Consider the following 21,310-nt stretch of genomic DNA (forward strand, 5'->3'; position numbering starts at 1 on the left):
CAAACCTGTGGTGGAAATTGAGAAAAAATGGTCCACAGCAAGGCTCCGACCTGCAAGAATGATCTGGCAACTACAATCAAAGAGAGTTGGCACCAAATTGATGAAGAATACTCATCCAGTCCATGCCTCAGACTGCAAGCTATCATAAAAGCCAGAGGTGGTGCTACTAAATACTAGAGATGTGTTTTGATTGTTATTTGTTTGCTTCTCAGGATTCCATATTTTTTTTCCCCTCAGAATGGAGTGATTCCATATATACTTCCCTGCACTTGCGCTACAAAAGTAACATTTACTGACCACCATAATGTTTTTTATTCATTTCTTTTAGTGTTTCTGAATGCTGAAGAGTTGGACTTTTGAACTAATTCCTTTTTTTTTTTTTCAAGCTTTTTATCAGTTTGTTCTACATGATAAAATGTTTGCGTGAGCGCTTGTCCGAGACTGGTGAGTCTATACTTTTTGTGAGGGGTTGTATAATCTATAGTGAAAACTTCCAATTTTTTTTAAAACTTGAGTTTGGAGATGGGGGTGGGGCTGGTGGGCGGGGTGCGTCATTTCCCCTGATACTCTGAAGCCCTTGCTCCGCCACTGGCGGGGCCGCTCAGTGTCTGTGTTATCTCTGCGTGTTTGACACGAGGAAGTGTTTTCCTGATCTCTCTCTCTCTCCCCCTCCCTCTCTTTCTCCGATCCAACAAACAAAAAGAAAAAAAAAAAAAAAAAAAAAAGTGACTTCCCGGGAATCGCACCTTGCTTACTTTTGAGTATTTATCTTTTTTTGGACGGGTGGGGGTGGAGGGGATTCACCCGATGGGGGTCTGCGGCGCTATTGTGGATATATAGAGGCAGAGGCGAGCCATGGAGGACGACATGATGGAAGCGTGGCTGGACGACCACCTCGACTTCACGCACTCTTACTTTGTCAGGAAAGCGTCCAGGTAAATCGAGCGAATTTGCGCGTGCATGAGCCCCGCTTTTATTTATTTTTTTGTAACGTGTTTAATAAGTTTGCATGTGATATAAACGTTCCCGCAGGGGTCATTTAATAATTAACTTTTACAGCACGCTGGTCAATTGGTGTTCTTCAGTGCGATCTCGTGATCTGTGGACAATATGGTAAACAGGAGGGCATGTCCAATTATTTACAAGACGTCAACTCCATTGCTCAAAAACTCGTTGGGTTGCCACGATTAATTTATGAAATCATGTTAACATACCTGTCAACCCGAGGCCGTTGGCAAGCTTACAAATAGTGACGTATGCCCTTACAAATTGGTGACTAATCTTACAACGTTTTGTATAGCGTGCAATGTGAAACTAAAAATAAAACTCAATTTTTTAAAATAATATGAATTTGTTGGTAATATTGTAACATATAACCTGGCGCAATCAAAGAACAATCAATATCTTCAGCTACATCATGATTACTAAAATTTAACAGTGATTTTTGTTATAATTGTATGTAGCACTTTTGGCAATTTCTATCATGTCTTTTGATGGCTTCACTTCACCTCGTAATTCAGTTTGACTTGAAGGTAGTTCGTTAGTGTGTCCAATTATAAATTAAAAAAGTTAATTGATAAAATTAACTTAACGATGCAATCTTTGAGTCAGGGAAAATTTCTTTTGCTAATTCTGAGAAGTGATTAGCAATAGTTGCAAGCAAATTGTGTTCATCAACAAATTGCCAAAATAAAATCTCCGATTTCGTCACTTTTCATTCTGCAGACTTCATCTTTATGACCAGTGTTGTTAATCTTACTTTAAAAAAGTAATTACAGTTACAAATGACTTCTCCCAAAAAGTAATTGAGTTAGTAACTCAGTTACCTGAATGTAAGAGTAATTAGTTACTTGGCAAAGTAACTGGTGTTACCTTTCATGTTTCTCCCCCCCATTTTTTTCAAAAATAACAAAACAAAAAGCATAACAACATTTGCTATGTTTGGAAGTACCGCATTTTGATGTTGTGAATCAACTGTTAAAGTTGTTAAAATTGCTCCCATTTTTGCATTAGTTCGCTTTCTACTTTCAACATGTGAAAGTTTTAAAACTGTTTCATCATTTATAGATAGATTCAAGTCAAGATTTTGCCGATTTAGGAGTATTTTAGATAAGGTTCACTACAACAGAGCCTTTCTGAGAAGTCTACCGCTTTAAAATGGCGGCTGTTAACTAACGCCGCCGAGTCATTTTGCATGTAGTTCTATATGCATGTGATATCTAGTCGTAGATTGTAGGCTTTCGGCTACAGTCAGGAAATATTGGAGCCACATAGCCGAGCATCGCGTTTGCTACAGCGTCACAAGTTACAACACTCTTCCCTTTCTCCCACTCCCGTTCTTCTCTCTCCGTGTCTCTGTCTTTTCGCACGTCATTCAACCAACGTAGCAACGCATAGTAACGCACATTGGTGACAAAATCCGAACGGAGAAAAAAAACAAACCGTAATGCACGAAAAACGTACAGATTTTGAACGTACGGCGTACACTTGTACAAATTACGCCGAAACCGTACAACTTCACAGGTTTGTATTAAAGCCGTCAGAAGAGTAGGAAAGTTGTTGATGTGTTTCCTTAGTGTTGTAAATTTTAATATGTCAGTCATTTTCAAAGCAGCTGTGGTTCGTCCATCACCATCAATGGCAGCCAATGAGATAATCGACAGTTAACCGACCATCAAATGAATCGACAACTAATTTGATCATTAATTGAAAAATTAATCTCTTTTTTAGGCACCGTGAGAAAAGATTTATTAGTTTTTCTTTCATTGTGTTGAAACGAAATGTACAGTAATTTTTAGTAGAAGTAATTTCTGTTCATGGTCTTTTAATTCACATTTCCAGCTAAAATGCCATGAGTCATTTAACTGCAGTGTTGTTTTCATCAACGATGACGCAAACCAAAATATTTCGTCAATGAACGTGCTAAAAACATGTTTTAGGAGACTAAAACATAACAAGACGAATGGCAGTTTTCGTCTGGCGAGAACGATACGAAAATACGCAATTGTTTCTGTTACATGTTCACAATGCGTGGAATTTTATGTGTAGTTAGCATGCATCGTAGAAGTGTCTTGTTGTGTCACTCATGTGACATTCTGAGCCAAACAGACTCACCAGTGTCCTTTCCAGGTTTCTTATCTTGGCCAGAGAGAATATGCAATGTTACTTTAATATTTAAAGGTCTGTGCCGAGTGATCATCACACACTAAATGTAACTCATAGCGTTAGCATAGCATCGTCAATGTTCAATCCAAATAGTTGGAAACTATTAAACGTGGACTAAAACTAGACGAAATTAGTCTTGAGTTTTCGTCAACAAAAACAAGACGAAGACACATTTTGAGATGACTAAAATATGACGACTAATAAGTATTATTGTCCAAAAAAGACTGAGACGAAAATTAAAAGGGCTGCCAAAAACAACACTGTTTAATTGTTAAAAAATATTCTCTGATAATATATTGACTACACTTTTCTTGCTGTAAAAGACATCAACAACCTTTCGGCTGTTCAAATGGCTTTTATATTATTTTATATTTTAACACTGGCTATCATTGACACCAATAGATGTCCAATCCAGGGCTGGGAGTAACAGTCAGAATGGATTGGATGTCTATTGTTGCACTGAAACATGAATGAGTTGATTGTCCTGCCGTCTACAGGGACATGGTGAATGCATGGTTTGCCGAACGCGTCCACACCATCAAGTCCTCCGCCGAACCCACCACCCTTTGCATCTCGGACAATCGCTCCCCTGCAGCCATTGCGGTCCCTAATCAGCCGCCGGCCGCCCCAACTCGCAAAATCTCCGCCTCGGAATTCGACCGCCCGCTCCGGCCCATCGTGGTGACAGACCCGGAGGGTGCGGTAAGCTTCCTGAGCGACGCCGAACGCGACGCACCCCCGCGGGGTTCCGGGATGCCCGACGTGGATGGCGGGAAGGCATCGAGCGGAAACGGCGGTAACCGGGGCGATCGTTGCGCTCGACTGCTGGAGCTGGTGAAGGACGTTTCCAGTCATCTGGATGTGACAGCACTCTGCCACAAGATTTTCCTCCACATCAACGAGCTCATTGACGCTGACCGATATTCACTATTTCTGGTACGAGGGCGAAGGGACACCACTCTTTAAAAACAAGTTGCAGTCAACGTAGTTTCTGGGCAGCGTGATTGCCCTGAACGTAAAAACAACAACAAGTTTTTGCAATGAACTCATTGGCTGCCAGTGACCTAATGAATGACAGCTACAACACTAGTAGCTCCTCCCCAAAACCTGTAGCTAACATGAGCTATTTGTGTTTATTCAGGTGGGCGAGGACAGCTCCAACACCAAGTTTCTGGTCAGCCGCTTGTTTGACGTGGCCGAGGGCTCCACGCTGGAGGAATCGTCCAGCAGCAGCATCCGTCTTCAGTGGAACAAGGGCATCGTGGGACACGTGGCCGCCACGGGACAACCGCTCAACATCAACAACGTTTACGAGGTGACCTTACTAAAGTAAACATTTCACCAAAGCACGTTGTAGAGTTTTCGTCTTGATTAACCCCGTTCCTCTGATTGCGCGGTCCAATTAGCGTGCCTCTTCATGCGAGGGCTCTTGAGCGTTCAAGAGTGTTTATCATGATTTATCCGGTTCAAACCGGCTAACGCTCCAGTCCACATCTTCACTTCAGCTTGTCAAACATATTCACATTAGATTCAAATCACCGTCCTTTGATGAGGTCCGATGACATGCTAATGACATGCGTCGTGAGCGTTCAGTGCTCCCATTTTTGGAGACTGAAACGAGCAAAGGTTCACGTTCTGCTTCGCTTCCCTGCAGGATCCTCGATTCAACGCGGAGGTGGATATGATCACAGGGTACAAAACGCACAGTATTCTGTGCCTGCCCATCAAGAACCACCGAGATGAGGTAACCAGATAGCATTTGAAAAATGAAGAGTGCACAAAAAGACCAGGAAACCTACAGAACCATGCATTGGCAGGTTGTTGGAGTGGCGCAAGCTATCAATAAGAAAAATAGCGACAACGGAGCCTTCACTCAACAGGATGAAAAGGTGTCCTATATAATAAAAACGACGTCCGATGATACCAGAATGAGTAAAAAATCTCTCTCCAAACAGGACTTTGCGGCTTACTTGGCCTTTTCAGGCATCGTTCTGCACAATGCCCAGCTCTATGAAACGTCACAGCTAGAAACCCGACGTAATCAGGTCTCCCACCATCTCCGTACATCATCATTTTTGTGGATACGTGCATACAAAGTTTGATATAACATGTCGGTTTGCACAGGTGCTGTTGGAACTTGCCAGTCTCATCTTTGAGGAGCAGCAAAGTCTGGAGGTTTTACTGAGCAAGTTCGTCGGAACCATCTTGTCCTTCATGCAGGCCCAGGCTTGCACAGTCTTCATTGCAGAGAGTGATTCCACTGAGGTCAGCACCAAATGAGCGTTTGTTGCCCCCGGGCTGTACGTTACTCACTCTTTGGTTTCAGGACTTTAAAACGCCTGAAGAAAAGCATCCCTCTTGAAAGCACTTAGCCTTGCAAGTGACCCCGTGTTAAGTCCAAACATTGAAGGATCTTCTATTTAAAGCCATTTTTATGACCCGAGGGAGTGACGCTTCACAAGGCTAGGGGAGCAAAGTTTTCCTAAACAAAAAGGGAAAAAAGGGATTGGTTTATCTTGAACATCCTGTTAACAAGGGAAAAGAGCAAAAACAAGTCCCTATAAGGGGGGCGGGAGCAGAAGAATGTTGAAATAAACTCTCCATCTGGCAAGGCTTAATGTTTAATGGACCTTTGCTTGTGACTTGGACCGCTTGCATTGTCTTAATAGCTTAACTGAAAGAAGTCTTGATGTTTCAACTGGTTCGTTGGATTTTCAGAACCCCTTCGCCAGTGTCTTTCATATGGAAAACGAGGGGCAAGGTGAAGTCCTTCATTCATATAAAAGGTAACCCAGTCAGGCCATTAGATTTAGCCTATGGACAGTGATACAGTGAGGAGCATAAGTATTTGCACCCTTTGTGATTTTGCAGGTTCACCCACGGGGTTCCTAAGTATTTGTACCCCTAAGAATCAGCAATAATTATGACACTCAAACAGTTGTCAGCGTACCCTAAAAAAATCCACCTTTACCCCATGAGTAACCACCCAACCACCCGTTTGAGCTTGTAATTGTCACCTGTGCACCCCACAGTCAGTCATAATCCAACTGCTACCACAAACCTGGAAAAGGCGATGGGACAATTGAAAAGCATCTTAGTGAGAATAGATCAACAGATGCAGTAATTGTTAGACCATGGAAAGGCTACACATGACTGATAATCGACCTCGTACTGGGGCTCCATGTGAAATCTCTCCTTGCGGGGTATCACTCATGATGAGAAAAATGAGAACTACACACCAGGAGCTGGTCAACGACTTGAAGAGAGCTAGATGCACAGTTTTCGAAGGCTACTGTCAGCAGAACACTACGATGCAATGGTTTGAAATCATGCATTGCTCAGAAGGTTCTACTGTTCAAGCAAGTACATGTGAAGGCCTGTCTGAAGTTTGCCAGGGACCATCTGAATGGCGCAGAGGGGTCATAGGAGAAAGTAATGTGGTCAGATGAGACCAAAGTAGAATTTTTTGTTTAAACTTGTTGTGTGTGTCAGGAAAAAAAATGATGAGAACAATCCCAAGAACACCATCCCCACTGTGAAGTATGCGGGTGGAAACCTAATGATTTAGGTCTGCTTTTCAACAAAGGGGACAGGACGACTGTACTGTTTAGAGCAGAGGATGAATGGTGAAATGTATAGTCAGATTTCGGGCCACCTTCTTCCCTCAGTCAGAGACTTGAACATGAGTCATGGCTGGATCTTCCAACATGACATGCTGAACAAGGAGTGGCTGCGGAAAAAGCATACCAAGGTTCTGGAGTGGCCTAGCCAGTCTCAAGACCTTAATCCAATAGAAAATCTTAGAATGGAGCTGAAACTTGGTGTTTCTCAACGACAACCTGACAGATCTAGTGAAGATTTGTGTGGAGAAATGGGCCAAAATCCCGGGTTCCATATGTGAAAATCTGCTGAAAGCGACTGACCTCTTTAACTGAAAATAAAGGCTTCTGCACCAAATTTTAGCTCTGATTTTCTCAGGGGTACAAATACTTATGAACCTCAGTAAATTACAAATAAATTATTGAAAAACATACAATGTGAGTTCCGGATTTTTTGGGAGATTGTTTCTATGAGTGGAAATGCATCTATGATTGAAATAGACCTCTACCTATTTTCAAAGTGGGTAAACTTGTAAAATCACAAGGGGGTGCAAATACTTCTGCTCCTCACTGTGTACGTCACCCGAGGATTCATTTTGTTGTAAATCTCCTCAGGGAATCTCCGTGTGTCAACCAGATCAACTACATGTATGCTCAATATGTTAAAAACACCATGCAGCCTCTCAACATCACAGATGTCACCAAAGATCAACGTTTCCCCTTGATGGTCTGTATTTGTCAGTTTTTGGTGTTCATTATTTCCCTTACAAGCAATTTTTTTGAACCTGTCAGTGCGATAAGCAAAATCTCACCAAAGAGACAAAGAGCCTACTCTGCACCCCTATCAAGAACGGCAAGAAGGACAAAGTCATAGGTAGGAACTCGCAAGAAACGATTGGTAACGAGAAAGACCTTAACGCGGATCCTTGTCTGTAGGTTGCTGCCAGTTGGTCAACAAGATGGACGACCTCGGCGTCACAAAGACCTTCAACAGGAACGACGAGCAGTTCTTGGAGGCCTTTGCCATTTTTTGCGGCCTCGCCATTCAGAACACGCAAATGTACGAGACGGTGGCGAGAGCCATGGCCAAGCAGCAGGTGACCCTGGAGGTCAGTATGCGCCGCGTCAACAGAAATCGCCTCGTTAAGAGTTTCGGGGGAGATGTTTAGTGTAATTATGAAAATGCTGGCTGTGTGTTTTGCAGGTCCTTTCATATCACGCTTCCGCGTCTGCCGAAGAATCCCAGGGGCTCCAGGTGACAGCTATGTTTAATTGATACACTTGCTAAATAAAAGATGACTAAGGTATCTAGCGCTGGAGGACCTTAACGGGTAACCAATACTTGTTTCCGCGGAGCTAGGCGGCCACCATCCCGTCGGCTCAGTCGCTTCGACTCCTGGACTTCGGCTTCAGCGACTTCGACTTGTCGGACACCGAAACCACGTTGGGTACCGTGCGCATGTTTGTGGACTTGGACCTGGTGCACAACTTTCAGATGAAGTACACGGTAGGCATCCCAGTTTAAGCGATCAGATGCGTACGAACGATAACGACTCCTTGGTGGTCGGTGCTAGAGTTTATGCCAGTGGATTCTGAGCGTCAAGAAGAACTACAGGAGGAACGTGGCCTATCACAACTGGAGACATGCTTTCAATACTGCCCAGAGCATGTTTGCGCTGCTAAAATCAGGGCGGTTACAGGTTAGCATATTTCTAAATGATCCATTCAAAAGCAAAATTCAAGCTAACGTGCATTGGTTTCCATTCAGAATCATTTAAGGGATTTAGAGGTTTTGGCTCTGATGATCGCTACTCTCTGCCATGACCTGGATCACAGAGGAGTCAACAACTTCTACATACAGAGGTAAAGAAGCCAGAGAACAGTCCTACAAGTGTAGCATCTCAGCACTATTCGCTAAATCACCAGGAGCGCGCACCCGCTAGCGCAGCTTTACTGCCACTCCACAATGGAGCACCACCATTTTGACCAGTGCCTCATGATCCTCAACAGTCCGGTAAGCGCGCAGGCACAAAATGGCGGCCCTTTCTTCCAGTTATGACACATCCACGGTACTCCAACTGTTTCAGGGCAACCAGATCCTGAGTGGCCTCTCCTTGGATGAGTACAAATGCACTCTACAGATGATTGAGAGGGCTATTTTATCCACCGACCTGGCCCTGCACATGAAGTAGGTAGCAAACACTGCAAATACAAAGGAAGTATTTGTCCAAATACCGTCGTCTTAGCAAGGTTTCAGTGCAGTTTTAACTTAAAATGTGTCAACAGAAGGCGCGAAGAGTTCTTTGAGCTCACTCACAATAGACAGTTCATTTGGGAGATGGATCAACATCGAGACTTACTTAGGTAAGATTAAATCCTTTTCAGATGAGTCCATTTTTTTGGCAACGTGTGTACTAAAGTTACGCATGTCCTCATTTAGGTCAATGCTGATGACTGCTTGTGATATATCGGCAATTACCAAGCCCTGGCCGGTGCAAAAGAAGGTACAAAACATTATTAGCTTCTTTTTTGGGGGGACATTTTATTGAGATTTCAGACAAATCTGATCCAAAGTGAGACTATCTTCATGCTCCTATTCAATTTTTTTACGCTGTAAAATTCCGACTCAATTCCCAAATGACTTTAAGCACACGATTGTAATTGCCTAAAGCATCTGGCAGCTGCGTCCCAACTATTTGATCTCCGTGGTGATAATTGTTAGTCTGCACCTTCTTAGGAAACGCAAGCTTGGTGGAAAAACCGATGAGTTAATCACTTGGAGATGAATGAAGTTTGTTGACGTGATGACAGTTCATCTATTTATTTTGGACAATTATAGGTAGTCCCCAGGTTACAAACGAGTTCCGTTCCTAAGCCGGCGACGTAACATGAATTTCGGTGCAAGTTGGATTGAACCCTTTAAGAACCCTTAAATACTCAACTATCCAAAAACATGCATCATACGTCAACATTGTATAGTCCTCGCTAAGCCGTTGGCTTTAAGTCCTAGCTAGACAGCGAGCTTAGCCCCAAAATGACGATGACAGACGTCTGTGTGGTTTGCTGACTTTATTCAGCTGCTCATGACATCTACACTTGCAGAATGAAACCAAAATAACAATGAAATTACCGTATTGGCTCGAATATAAGACGGTGTTTTTTGCATTGTAATAAGACTGAAAAAGTGGGCGCCGTCTTATTTTTGCGGTCTAGACGTTATACACATTCACGACGCTAGATGGCGCCAGATATCATTGAAGCGATGTTCTGTCATGAAAGAGCTCAGCTACTCTCAAGTTTAACCAGTTTGCATTAGGGTTGTTTCGATCATGTTTTTATTGCTCCCGATCCGATCCCGATTGTTTTAGTTTGAGTATCTGCCGATCCCGATATTTCCCGATCCGATTGCTTTTTTTTTTTTGCTCCCGATTCAATTCCAATCATTCCCGGTAATTTTTCCCGATCATATACATTTTGGCAATGCATTAAGAAAAAACATGAATAAAACTCGAACGAGTATATAAATTCAACATACAGTACATAAGTACTGTATTTGTTTATTATGACAATAAATCATCAAGATGGCATTTACATTATTAACATTCTTTCTGTGAGAGGGATCCACTGATAGAAAGACTTGTAATTCTTAAAGGATAAATGTGACTTTGTATATTGTGACTAAATATTGCCATCTAGTGTATTTGTTGAGCTTTCAGTAAATGATACTGTAGCCATTTAACTGTTCTGCCCAAATGCATGATGGGAAGTGCAACCATGACGGTGCGTAGTGGCGCGAATTGATATATCTTCTCTGCGTTGGGAAATAACATAGGGTGTTAAGAAAAAGATCAATTACTACATTTCTTCCCCACATTGCTTCTCACGATATTTCTAATTGTTGTGAGAGGGATTGTAAGGCTTTAGCCAATTAAAAAAAGGCTCCAAAGACTGCCAAAATTCAGTCTACTCATTTTACACTGCCTTTTAGCTCTCTATACGGGTAAAACAGTGCCTTTATAGATTGAACGCGACAATGCGTGAGTGGGTCGTGCAGCGCATGCATTAATTGCGTTAAACGTGATTAATTAAAAAAAATTCATTACTGCCGTTAACGCAATAAATTAGCCACTACTTTAAGCCAAAACTAAAGACTCTGGATGAGTGTAAGACATTTTGTCTGTAACGTTAAATACAATTAGAAAACGATTTAATTAAAAAATATATATCTTAAAAAAAAGGCATGTCCGATATTTTTTTTGCCGATTCCGATACTTTGAAAATGACCTGATCGGACCCGATCGATCAGCATCCGATCGTTTGCATTATTTTATTGCAACGTTTTTCCTTATTCAGATTTGTTTCAAGACAACAGTCACAATAGATTGGTTTATCTACATTTCAAAAACCAGAAGCCATTCATTTACGAATGTGATTGCACTTTAGTTTACATACTTAAATGTTCAGATATTAAGATTTGAATGAGGCAAAATAACATGCTTTTTCTCTCAAATATATTGTTATAATCATGTTTCAGATGTACTGAAATTATTTTCTGCATAAAAATTAATTTGGTGTTCAAAAAGTATATTTTCCAAACTTGAGTCTTAAAAAAGGGGGTCGTCTTTTAATCAGGGCCGTCTTATATTCGGGCCAATACGGTAAGTCAGTTTCGTCTTCAATAACACCAATTCAAATTGTGTTTATACCTACCTGCTGATACAGTAAAAAAAATCCACACAAACGATTAGCATGTGCCAGTTAGCGTCCGCATATCATCGAAAACAATTACATAAATTCGCTTCAAGTATTTAACCACAATTTAAAACGCACAATAAACAGTACAAAAGGTGATCTATCCAGGCGTTCCGTCTGTGGATGCTTCACAAGCGACAAATGTGAGCGCAGACTTACAGCTGTAATATTTTCACACTTTCTCACTCGGTTGCGTGACTTTTTTGTGTGCGCAAATACGTTCTTCTTGAGTACATGCGCTCTTACCCGCGTGTGGAAGTATTACCTGCTCAAACTACAAGTATTTTTATTCGTAATTGCTCATATTTCAAGATATTTACCGTATATTCATCCTTTATATATTTAACCTTTTCGCGAATTTTCGCCAATGAGTTAAAATGACTTCCCCACTGTGCTTCCAGATTGCAGAGCTGGTGGCGACAGAGTTCTTCGAGCAAGGCGACAAAGAGAGACGAGAACTGAACATTGAGCCCAGCGTAAAGCATAGACGTCTCCCCAAGTGACGATACTCCAACCGGCAGGTTTAACCTCATTTCCTTTCAGGACCTGATGAATCGGGAGAAGCGAGATAAGATTCCCAGCATGCAGGTGTCCTTCATTGATGCCATCTGCACACGATTATACGAGGTGATTTCCAAATCAACTCTTTGGGAAAGTCGTATGAATTGTAATGTTTTTTTTTTTTTTTCGGGTCACAGACTTTGGTAGGAATGTCTGACTGTTGTTCCCCTTTGCTGGAGGGATGCCGGACCAACCGTCAGCATTGGAAGTGCTTGGCTGAAAACTCAGAGAAAGGCTTGCTCAACAGTCTGGTGTGATTGCTTACTGACTAATCCGAGTAGATTTGTGTACATCGCCGTCTAGTGGTTGGCCACCATTACTGGGGTGTTTGCACGCCTATAGCAGCCCAGCGTCAGTCAATGTAAACAGTAACATTAGCTGTCGTTGGCTGTGTGCGGTGGGCGGCAAACCTCAGCAATGGCAAACGAGGTACTTCGGGTTGTTTTGCTCGGATTGTCGCAAAGCGTTATTTTGATAGTCGATTAATCGGTACTTATTTTTGCCATGAGTCGAAATGTGCATTGAGAGCATAACGCAGCACAAAGTAGGACAACAAATATTCCACAGAAAAAGCAACAGATTTCTGTTTAACTTTTTTTTTGTAAAACAAAAAATGAAAATGGCAACATTTAGAAATAAACTGATAGTTTTTATGCTTTTAAACTATTTTGAAAAAATAAATAAAAATTGTGACTTTCTATTTTAAATTACTGAAAAACAGCATTTTAAAATTAAAACAATATTGACTGTTTTATTAAATTTGATAAAGAGACTTCCTTTTTTTTTTTACTGTTTTTATTTGCCATTTAAAAAAAAGATGAATATAAACTTTTTTGTTCCTTTTTTAGGAGCTGCAACTGCAGCCCTAGCTCAAACAAAAACTTAGCTTATGTTGGTCTTAACAGGGAGCAGCTCGATTCAGCCATGTGAAACGAGTTATGTCATATTAACTGCCACCACTAGAGAGCAGTGTAGCCTCCCAAATCAATACAACTAAATGCAAACACTTTCAATAGAAACCACTACAACGCCACTTTAATTAAACGAATACTCAAAGCAGGAAAATTTAATTTGAATCTTTTTTCTAATCGAATTACTCGAGTTGCAGCTATCGATTATTTTAGTAGTTGACTGATCGATGAACTAATTCGTTTGAATAATTGAGTAATCAGAAAAGGAACATAAAAATTAAAATACCTGAGCCTCAAACAGTATTAAAAAAAAATGATCCAAGTACAACAAAACAATTGGCTAACTTACATAACAAAACCCCACTAGCTTATATGCTATAAAATGCTCTTTCCCCACAAAAAACGGCTAAATATACCTATAAAATGATCAATGCACAGAAAAAAAAAAACATTAGCTCAAACTAGTGCTGCAACGATTAATCGGTTTACTAAGTAATTCGGTTAGAAAAAAAAAGTCAAATTTTGCTGCTTCGAGTATTCGTTTAAAGTGGCGTTGTAAATGTTTGTTTTGAAAGTGTTTGCATTTAGTCGATTTGGGTGGATACACTGCCCTCTAGTGGCGACAGTGAATATGACATAACTCATTTCACATGGCTGAATCGAGCTGCTCCCTGTGAAGACCAACATAAGACAAGTTTTTGTTTGAGCTAAAACATTTTTTAATGCATTCATCATTTAGTTGATAGGTATATTTAGCCGTTTTTATGGGAACATGTGTTTGAACAATTTGTTAAGAGCATTGTAAAAACAAAAAGTTAGCATTTTATAGCATTTAAACTAGCAGATTTTTGCAATGTAAGTAGCAAGCTAATTGTTTTGTTGTACATAGATCCTCATTAATTTTTTTATACCATTTGAGGCTCAAGTTAATTTTTTATGTTCCTTATCTGATTACCCGATTATTCGAACTAACTAGTTCATCGATAAATGGACTACTTAAATACTCAACAGCTGCAGCACTAGCTCAAACAAAAACTTCTCTTATGTTGGTCTTAACCGGGAGCAGCTCGATTCAGCCATGTGAAATTAGTTGTCATATTCATTTTTGCCACTAGAGGGCAGGGTATCCTCCCAAATCAATACAACTAAATGCAAACTCTTTCAAAACAAACCCATTATAACGCCACTTCAATTAAACGAATACTCAAAGCAGGAAAATTAAATTCAAATCTTTTTTTCTAACCCAATTACTCGAGTTGCTGCAGCACTACTTTACACCACAAAATAAAAACATTTAGACTACGTTTAAGTTAACGATGTCTCTAATCCAGGGGTTTTCAACCCAGTCCTCAAGGCACACTGTGGGTCCTGGTTTTTGTTCCAGCCGATCCAGCAGAGACAGTTGAACCAATGAGGCTTCTGCTAAAACAAGCCACACCTGACTGCAATCAACTGATTGCACTTGTAAAACACCAGATTGGGGAAAAAGTGTTGTCATCTTGTTTGGTAAGAATGAAATCCTGCACCCACAGTGTGCCTTAGTGGAATAGGTTGGGAACCCCTGCTCTAATCAATTAACCGACTATCAAAATACCCGATTCGTTCAATAACCGATTAACAGATTCATCGTGGCAGCCCTAACTGTTAACTTCCTGTCTACTACGACTACTTTTTAACTCTCTGGCTGCCTTGACGCCACAAACAACAATCGACCGCCGAATGGATTTCCAACCAAGGAAATCACTCAAAAATCTGTGGTCACCATAATGGTCTCGTGTATATATGAACAGCCGGCGAATTACGAGTGCAGTGCTTCACGCAAATAAGTCAACGGTCACTTTTTTTTGTAGCCAATACAGTACAGAAGCTATTCATTATTTTTGAGAAGACAAAAAAAATACTTCATTGCCATGCAGATATCTACAAACACAAAATAAGGTTAGCCTATTTATTTGCTGAACATATTTATTAGCTATTCAGTCTTTTTTTAAGCACCTTGTCAGAATTTTTTTTAAATGGTTATTTTTAATAATAATAATGAAAAGAAATCTCCACTGCCTTGTTGGAAAAGTCCCAAATTGCGCATTTTCTGGACTATAAGCCGCATTGTTTTCATCATTTGGTCAGGCTAAATTCACACTGAAGGTCAATTCCGATACGCTACACATATCTGATTATTTTTCAAAAAGTCTTATAGTCCATAAAATGTTTTGGGAAATGTAACTTCTGAATTTTGTAATCAGTTCCAAAATAAAACGAGTTGGACATAAATTCTGTGAACGTGCTGCATTTTCTGCGTTTTTAATGATGTGGTAAGAAAGATCCTTGTGAAAACTTACCTGGCATTGAGAGAAATAGACGTCCAATCCATTTGAAGTAGGAGGGTGGCAGCGAATGAACGAACGTTCATTCGCTGCCACCCTCCTACTTCAAATGGATTGGACGTCTGTGTTAAACTAATGTAAATAACAGCAGGAGGATGAAAAGAACCATATTGTGTTTTAATAAATGCACATAGCAAATATAGCAAAAAAATAAGGTTTATTATTGTTTCATGGTTGTTTGTAGGTTCCTCAAGTTTGTGTTCTTGCCCACCTCCAGCGTTTAAAACGGGCCCGTCTTCTTGTAAGTCACCAGACTGCAGACTTTGTGGATGGTGGTGGTGAAGGAACGTAGGCGAACCTCTTCTGGTTCGCGGATGTGATACGGGCTGGACTCCTCCCATTTTTCGGGAATGGCCAGGTCTTTGTCGGTGTAGATCAGGAGGTTAAAGCCACCTGGTGGTGGGTGGGGGCAACATGTCAGGACAAGAAGTATGGTCAAAAAAATTAAGAGCGAGAACCAAAAGTTGTATTTGCCATGTGGCAAAATGGATTTTGCCATGTGGCAATTTTTTATGCCATGTGACATTCAACGAACACCCATGTCAGGCTATGCCATTGACGGCTATGCACATTCAAATTTTCCATTATTTTAAATGGCAGAAAAACATGTGTGGCTGTAATTTTTGACCATACACTTTACATTACAGCGCATTGACATTCAACTAACACCCAAGTCAGGCTATGCCATTGACGGCTATACACGTCCAAATTTTCCATTCATTTTAAATGGCAGAAAAACGTGTGGCTGTCATTTTTACCATACACTTTACATTAGACCGCATTGACATTCAACTAACACCCAAGTCAGGCCATGCCATTGACGGCTATGCACGTCCAAATTTTCCATTCATTTTAAATTGCAGAAAAATGTGTGGCTGTGATTATTGACCATACACCAGTGGTGTCCAAACTATTCCACATAGGGCCGCAGTGGGTTTTTTGTTCAAATCAAAACACCTAAGTCAGGTTATGACTTTGACGGCTATGCACGTGTATGGGCTTGGACGTGCATGGCCTGCAAAACTACCATATATTCAAAAATATATACCCCGCCAAAAATGCCACAAACCAAAATGCATTTTGCCACATACCCCAAAAAAATGCCACATGGCAAAATCAATTTTGCCACATGGCAAAATCAATTTTGCCACATGGCAAAGAAAAAATGCCACATGGCAAAAAAAGAAAGCCACATGGCAAAATCCATTTTGCCACATGGCAAAAAAATGCCACATAGCAAAATCCATTTAGCTATCTGGCAAAAAAAATGCCATGTGGCAAAATCCATTTTGCCACATGGCAAAAACAAATGCCAACATAGGGCTGGGCGATATGGCCTTAAACATGTATCACGATAAATTGAGCAGATTTATCTCGATAACGATAAATGACGATAAATTCGCCCAAGCGGACTGTTATATAATTTGAAAATCTGAATCAATGCATGAAATACAGATTAACTATTTCTTGTTGATTTATTTACCAGCATTCAATTTGATATACTGTATTTAACAATTGTACATGCCGTCTAAACATTAAGTTTATAAAAATGTATTGTAAGCAATAAGAATTCAAGTATGAACATTTATAACAGCGTGTATGACTTGAACAATGTACATTGTCAAAATCAATATGCCTGTGCAAACATGTAATTGTAACACAAATGACTTGCAGCTTGAACAGTACACTTCAAAAAGACAACTTATTGTTAATGGCTGCTGTGACTTAATTATTAAATACAAGTGTTTACTTTATGGTTTAAGGGTTTTTTTCCCCCCCAGTGCATTTTTTAATAAATGCACGCACAATAAAAATAGCTGGGGCCATTTCTCGGTCATTATAAGTTTTGCCGTTGGATTGTACTTTATGCTGAATGCTTTACCATCACAAAAGCTATCAGAGGAATTACACACAGACAGATACAAAATAACGCCACATAGTAATTGCTAGATGCAGTCCGTGCCCAATCCACTCATTAAATTCAGCTGTTTCGACAAGGTTAGAGCCGCTATCCGACTCCATAACGTTCATTTGTAGCGTTAGCCGCTAGCTAGCGTTAGCCTGGCTACCAGTAGAAAGCACTGAAAGCACCATCTCCGTAAATCGTGAGAACAAAGGAGGACAGCGGGTGAAAGCCTGTCTGGATGCCACCAAGAGTCTACTAAATGTCGGTTGAAAGTTTGGTGAACCTCCCTTAAGCCACACTCCATCACGTTTTGCTTGTAGCGTTAGCTGCTAGCGTTAGCTTACCGGGATTTTGTTTGATTGGCTTCCTGATGATCACGTGACTCCCTACGTAAGCACATTGACTGCCTTCTTAAAGGGGAATGAACATAGACGAACAACACAGAATCAAAGCGGGATGAAAAGACTACATTTTCTTGTTTTATTAATTTACCGAATTTACCGACACGGACAAAATTACGTCGGTCATCGTTAAGAATTTCGGTGACGGTAAATTTTCGGTTTACCGCCCTGCTCTACGATGGCAAAATCCATTGTGCCACATCAAAAACATTTTTTGCCACATGGCAAAAAAATACCACATGGCAAAATCTATTTTGCCACATGGCAAAAAAAAATGCCACGTGGCAAATACCCCTTTTGGTTCTCGGCCCTGCTGGAAAATTTGAATCCGGTATTGTCTTACACGGCGTCTCCAACAAGGGCAGGAAGGTCACAGAGGCGGTGATCTGTCGGAGGACGGAGCGGATTTCGCCCTGGATGGCTTGAATGGGCTTCTCTCTGGGGGCACTGATCCCACGCCCCCCAAAAAAAACATTAAAAGACTACATGTTACAGTGTCGCCACCTGGTGGCATTTCAGTGCCAGGTCAAGAAGTTTCACTTGGACCAAAATCATGTTACACCACAATGTTGTGGTACGTATGGAAGACTACATAGACTTAATAGTGCCACCTACCTGCACTCAGTGACCGACTTGTCGCACTCGATGTCAAACTGCCAGCGCTCCAAGACCTCGTCCGTTTCCAGACACGTGACCACCAAGACCAGCTTCTGCACTGTACAGTTGAGTAGCCACTCTGGACAAATACAAATCAACAACGAATCGATGAGCAAATGATTGAATGATGACATTTTGGTAGTGGATTAATCATTTAGAGACAATTTTGCCCTAAAAATTACTTACTATAATTCACAAAAGGGGGATGAAGAGCCATTTGATTGGACGACTATCAACGTCAATGGCGCTGAAAGTGTTAAAAGCAATTTTTTTTTTTTCCACGTCAATTGCGGCGAGGCGAGGTTTAGCGTTATGGCTGTTTAGGGCTTCGACTATAGTGTCACACCTGATTTGGGTTTTTGTTTGTGTGTAATTTGAGGCTGTGCGCCAGTGATTAGCGCAAGAGAGAGAGTTCACTGCTACACTCAGGTCGCTGAATCAATAATATTACGAAGCATCGAGACTTAGATTGTCTTTTGTGTTGTTATATTCAGTGTGCCTCCGTCAGAGTAAATAAAGCCAATTGAATTGTTTGTATTTTTATTGATCAGAAGTTACTACTGTAGTTACTTAGCACGGAGCGCTGAGCAAGTGAGCAATTATGCTGATCACTGTTTTGAGTGTCCGTTTGTATTGTGGTTTGCAGAACCATATTAGCACTTGAGTTGTTGTTAGATGGTAAAGTCTCATTTCTTTTTATAAGGAAAATCACACACATAAACCCAGTTTAGACTGTCAACACAAACTCCCATTCAAACTGTAAATTCTCATACAAGAAAGTGTGCTTTGAAATTGGATTTGGATTGTATTTATGAACAACGGTTTGATTAAGAAAACTGATTGATAATAGTCTGCCTCCTCCTTATTCGATTTTGTTTAGTTTATTTAAAGAAAATAAATGAGTCATTGACACAATTTATATCGGCGCTTTGCCCGCTTAAAAAATGTCAGATCAGCAGCACTTTTTTTTTTTTTTCATTTCAATGAAGAGAACATTTGTCTGAAAAATTCTTTTTATGTTTTATACCCAGACCCTTTCTGAAAAACTTTAAACAAATTTTATATACCGTATTGGCCCGAATATAAGACGGTGTTTTTTGCATTGAAATAAGACCGAAAAAGTGGGGGTCGTCTTGTATTCGCGGTCTATTCATTATAGCCATTCACGACGCTAGATGGCGCCAGATATCATTGAAGCGATATTCTGTCATGACAGATCTCAGCTACTCTCAAATTTAACCAATTTGCATTACTTTATTGCAATGCTTTTCCTTATTCAGATTTGTTTCAAGACTACAGTTACAGTAAGACTTCACTTTGATGGTTAATGCAGTTATTGCAATTTTGTTGTTTTATCACAATAGATTGGTTTATTTACATTTCAAAAACCAGAAGCCATTCATTTATGAATGTGATTGCACTTTAGTTTACATATTTAAATGTTCAGATATTAAGATTTGAATGAGGCAAAATAACATGTTTTTTCTCTCAAATATATTGTTATAATAATTATTTTCTGATGTACTGTAATTATTTTCTGTATAAAAATTAATTTGGTGTTCAAAAAGTCTTTTTTTCAAACTTGAGTCTTGAAAAAGAGGGGGTCGTCTTATAATCAGGGCCGTCTTATAATCGGGCCAATACAGTACTTAAAAAAGTACAGTTGTAGACTAGAGTCCGGTTGAGTCAGGAAGTTATAATAAAATATTTTTGAAGGAAACAGTCATCCATTATGTCTTCATTGTTACTTACAACATGCCTAAAACAACTTCAATTTAAATTGTGAAGTGAAAAAAGTGACATTTATGCGATTAATCATTGACTTAATTGTCCAATTAATCGATTATAAAAAATAATTGTTAGTTGCAGACTAGTCCTACTCCACACCAAATTTTCCGGACTACAAGTCACAATTTTTCGTAGTTTGGCTGGCAAGTACGACTTACAGTCTGAACAATACAGTAATGTGCTAACCCGAATATCTCATATGTGCGGTGACAGCACCACAACTGAAGTGTTTAGTGTTCTGAGATACCTTTAAGCTGTGACACCACACTGTCAAGATACTTCTTGAGGTCAGGATCCGAGGTGACCTGCAGGCTCATGTCATACTGACTGACTCTGGTGAATTTCTCCGGAGGATAGATCCCACGCTGGTACAAGATGCTGTTGATGCCAAAAGCTGTCCAATACACAACATTATTATGTATACAAGTGTGCGTTAAGTCATTTTTCTGAAAGTCTAACGTCCCATTGACCACAACATATTCACATGACAACACCAGGTGATACTTGGACAGTTAATAACCATATAAAAGTGACTTTACAGGACATTTAAAAAGGATGGGAATACTTTTGCAGCTTCTAGAAACGTATTTAATAATACTTGGGTCCAAAAGAGAACATTTCAATAGCGGAATGTTGACGACGAGTTAGTACTTACAAAAGAAGTCAGCCACAAGCTCCGCGCTTCCTTTAAGAGTAATGCCTTTCAATGTGCTAGTCATTGTGTACGTTGCTTTAACGTCTTTTACTTAATTATTTATTTTTCACTTACAAACAAAAACTCGTCGTTTTGTTCTTCTTGCTAACGTTGCTCAAATGCTGCCCGCCGTTCCATTTGAAAATAGGCCGCTCCTTTGGTTATGCGCATGCGCGTGTTTCTTCTTCTACTACTATAATGCTGTTGTTTGCTGAAAAAGCGCCCTCTTCAGCTTCGGTTATATATTCATAGACGCTGCTGTTCCGCATGTATGAAAATGGAATATTGTTGACAGTCAAATTTTAAAAAATGAAACGTTTGTAATATGATTTAAGTCTTCCAGTAGTTTGTGTTGGTTGTAATTACAGTAAGTAATTCACTGCCGATGGTTAAAAAAGGTTTACCTAATAAATTTTGACATATGAAACACACAACCACAAATGTATATAAAAGAGAAATACATTATATATATACAAAACATTGGCTATAAAT

At 40.2% G+C, this 21,310-nt stretch overlaps 2 protein-coding genes across 2 annotated transcripts; one reads left to right on the forward strand and one right to left on the reverse strand.

Annotated features, from left to right (window-relative positions):
• Nucleotides 1-791: 791 nt before the first annotated feature.
• Nucleotides 792-13,611, forward strand: pde5ab (phosphodiesterase 5A, cGMP-specific, b). The gene is made up of 22 exons (XM_057856275.1): nucleotides 792-935; nucleotides 3,663-4,101; nucleotides 4,307-4,480; nucleotides 4,820-4,909; nucleotides 4,983-5,054; nucleotides 5,121-5,210; nucleotides 5,290-5,430; nucleotides 5,884-5,951; nucleotides 7,380-7,491; nucleotides 7,557-7,638; nucleotides 7,701-7,873; nucleotides 7,969-8,019; nucleotides 8,125-8,271; nucleotides 8,339-8,464; nucleotides 8,533-8,627; nucleotides 8,691-8,778; nucleotides 8,852-8,952; nucleotides 9,051-9,128; nucleotides 9,205-9,268; nucleotides 11,918-11,992; nucleotides 12,060-12,143; nucleotides 12,215-13,611. Exons 1-22 carry the CDS (start codon nucleotides 856-858, stop codon nucleotides 12,332-12,334), a joined length of 2,550 nt encoding a protein of 849 aa, XP_057712258.1. The 5' UTR covers nucleotides 792-855; the 3' UTR covers nucleotides 12,335-13,611.
• A 1,899-nt stretch (nucleotides 13,612-15,510) lies between these two features.
• mad2l1 (MAD2 mitotic arrest deficient-like 1 (yeast)) lies at nucleotides 15,511-21,308 on the reverse strand. The gene is made up of 5 exons (XM_057856276.1): nucleotides 20,780-21,308; nucleotides 20,372-20,518; nucleotides 18,295-18,415; nucleotides 18,023-18,126; nucleotides 15,511-15,765 (listed from the first exon to the last, which is right to left on the reverse strand). Exons 1-5 carry the CDS (start codon nucleotides 20,841-20,843, stop codon nucleotides 15,593-15,595), a joined length of 609 nt encoding a protein of 202 aa, XP_057712259.1. The 5' UTR covers nucleotides 20,844-21,308; the 3' UTR covers nucleotides 15,511-15,592.
• Between the last annotated feature and the right edge of the window lie 2 nt (nucleotides 21,309-21,310).

This window comes from Corythoichthys intestinalis, chromosome 13 (assembly GCF_030265065.1).
Source record: "Corythoichthys intestinalis isolate RoL2023-P3 chromosome 13, ASM3026506v1, whole genome shotgun sequence".
In the NCBI taxonomy this organism is placed as follows: domain Eukaryota; kingdom Metazoa; phylum Chordata; class Actinopteri; order Syngnathiformes; family Syngnathidae; genus Corythoichthys; species Corythoichthys intestinalis.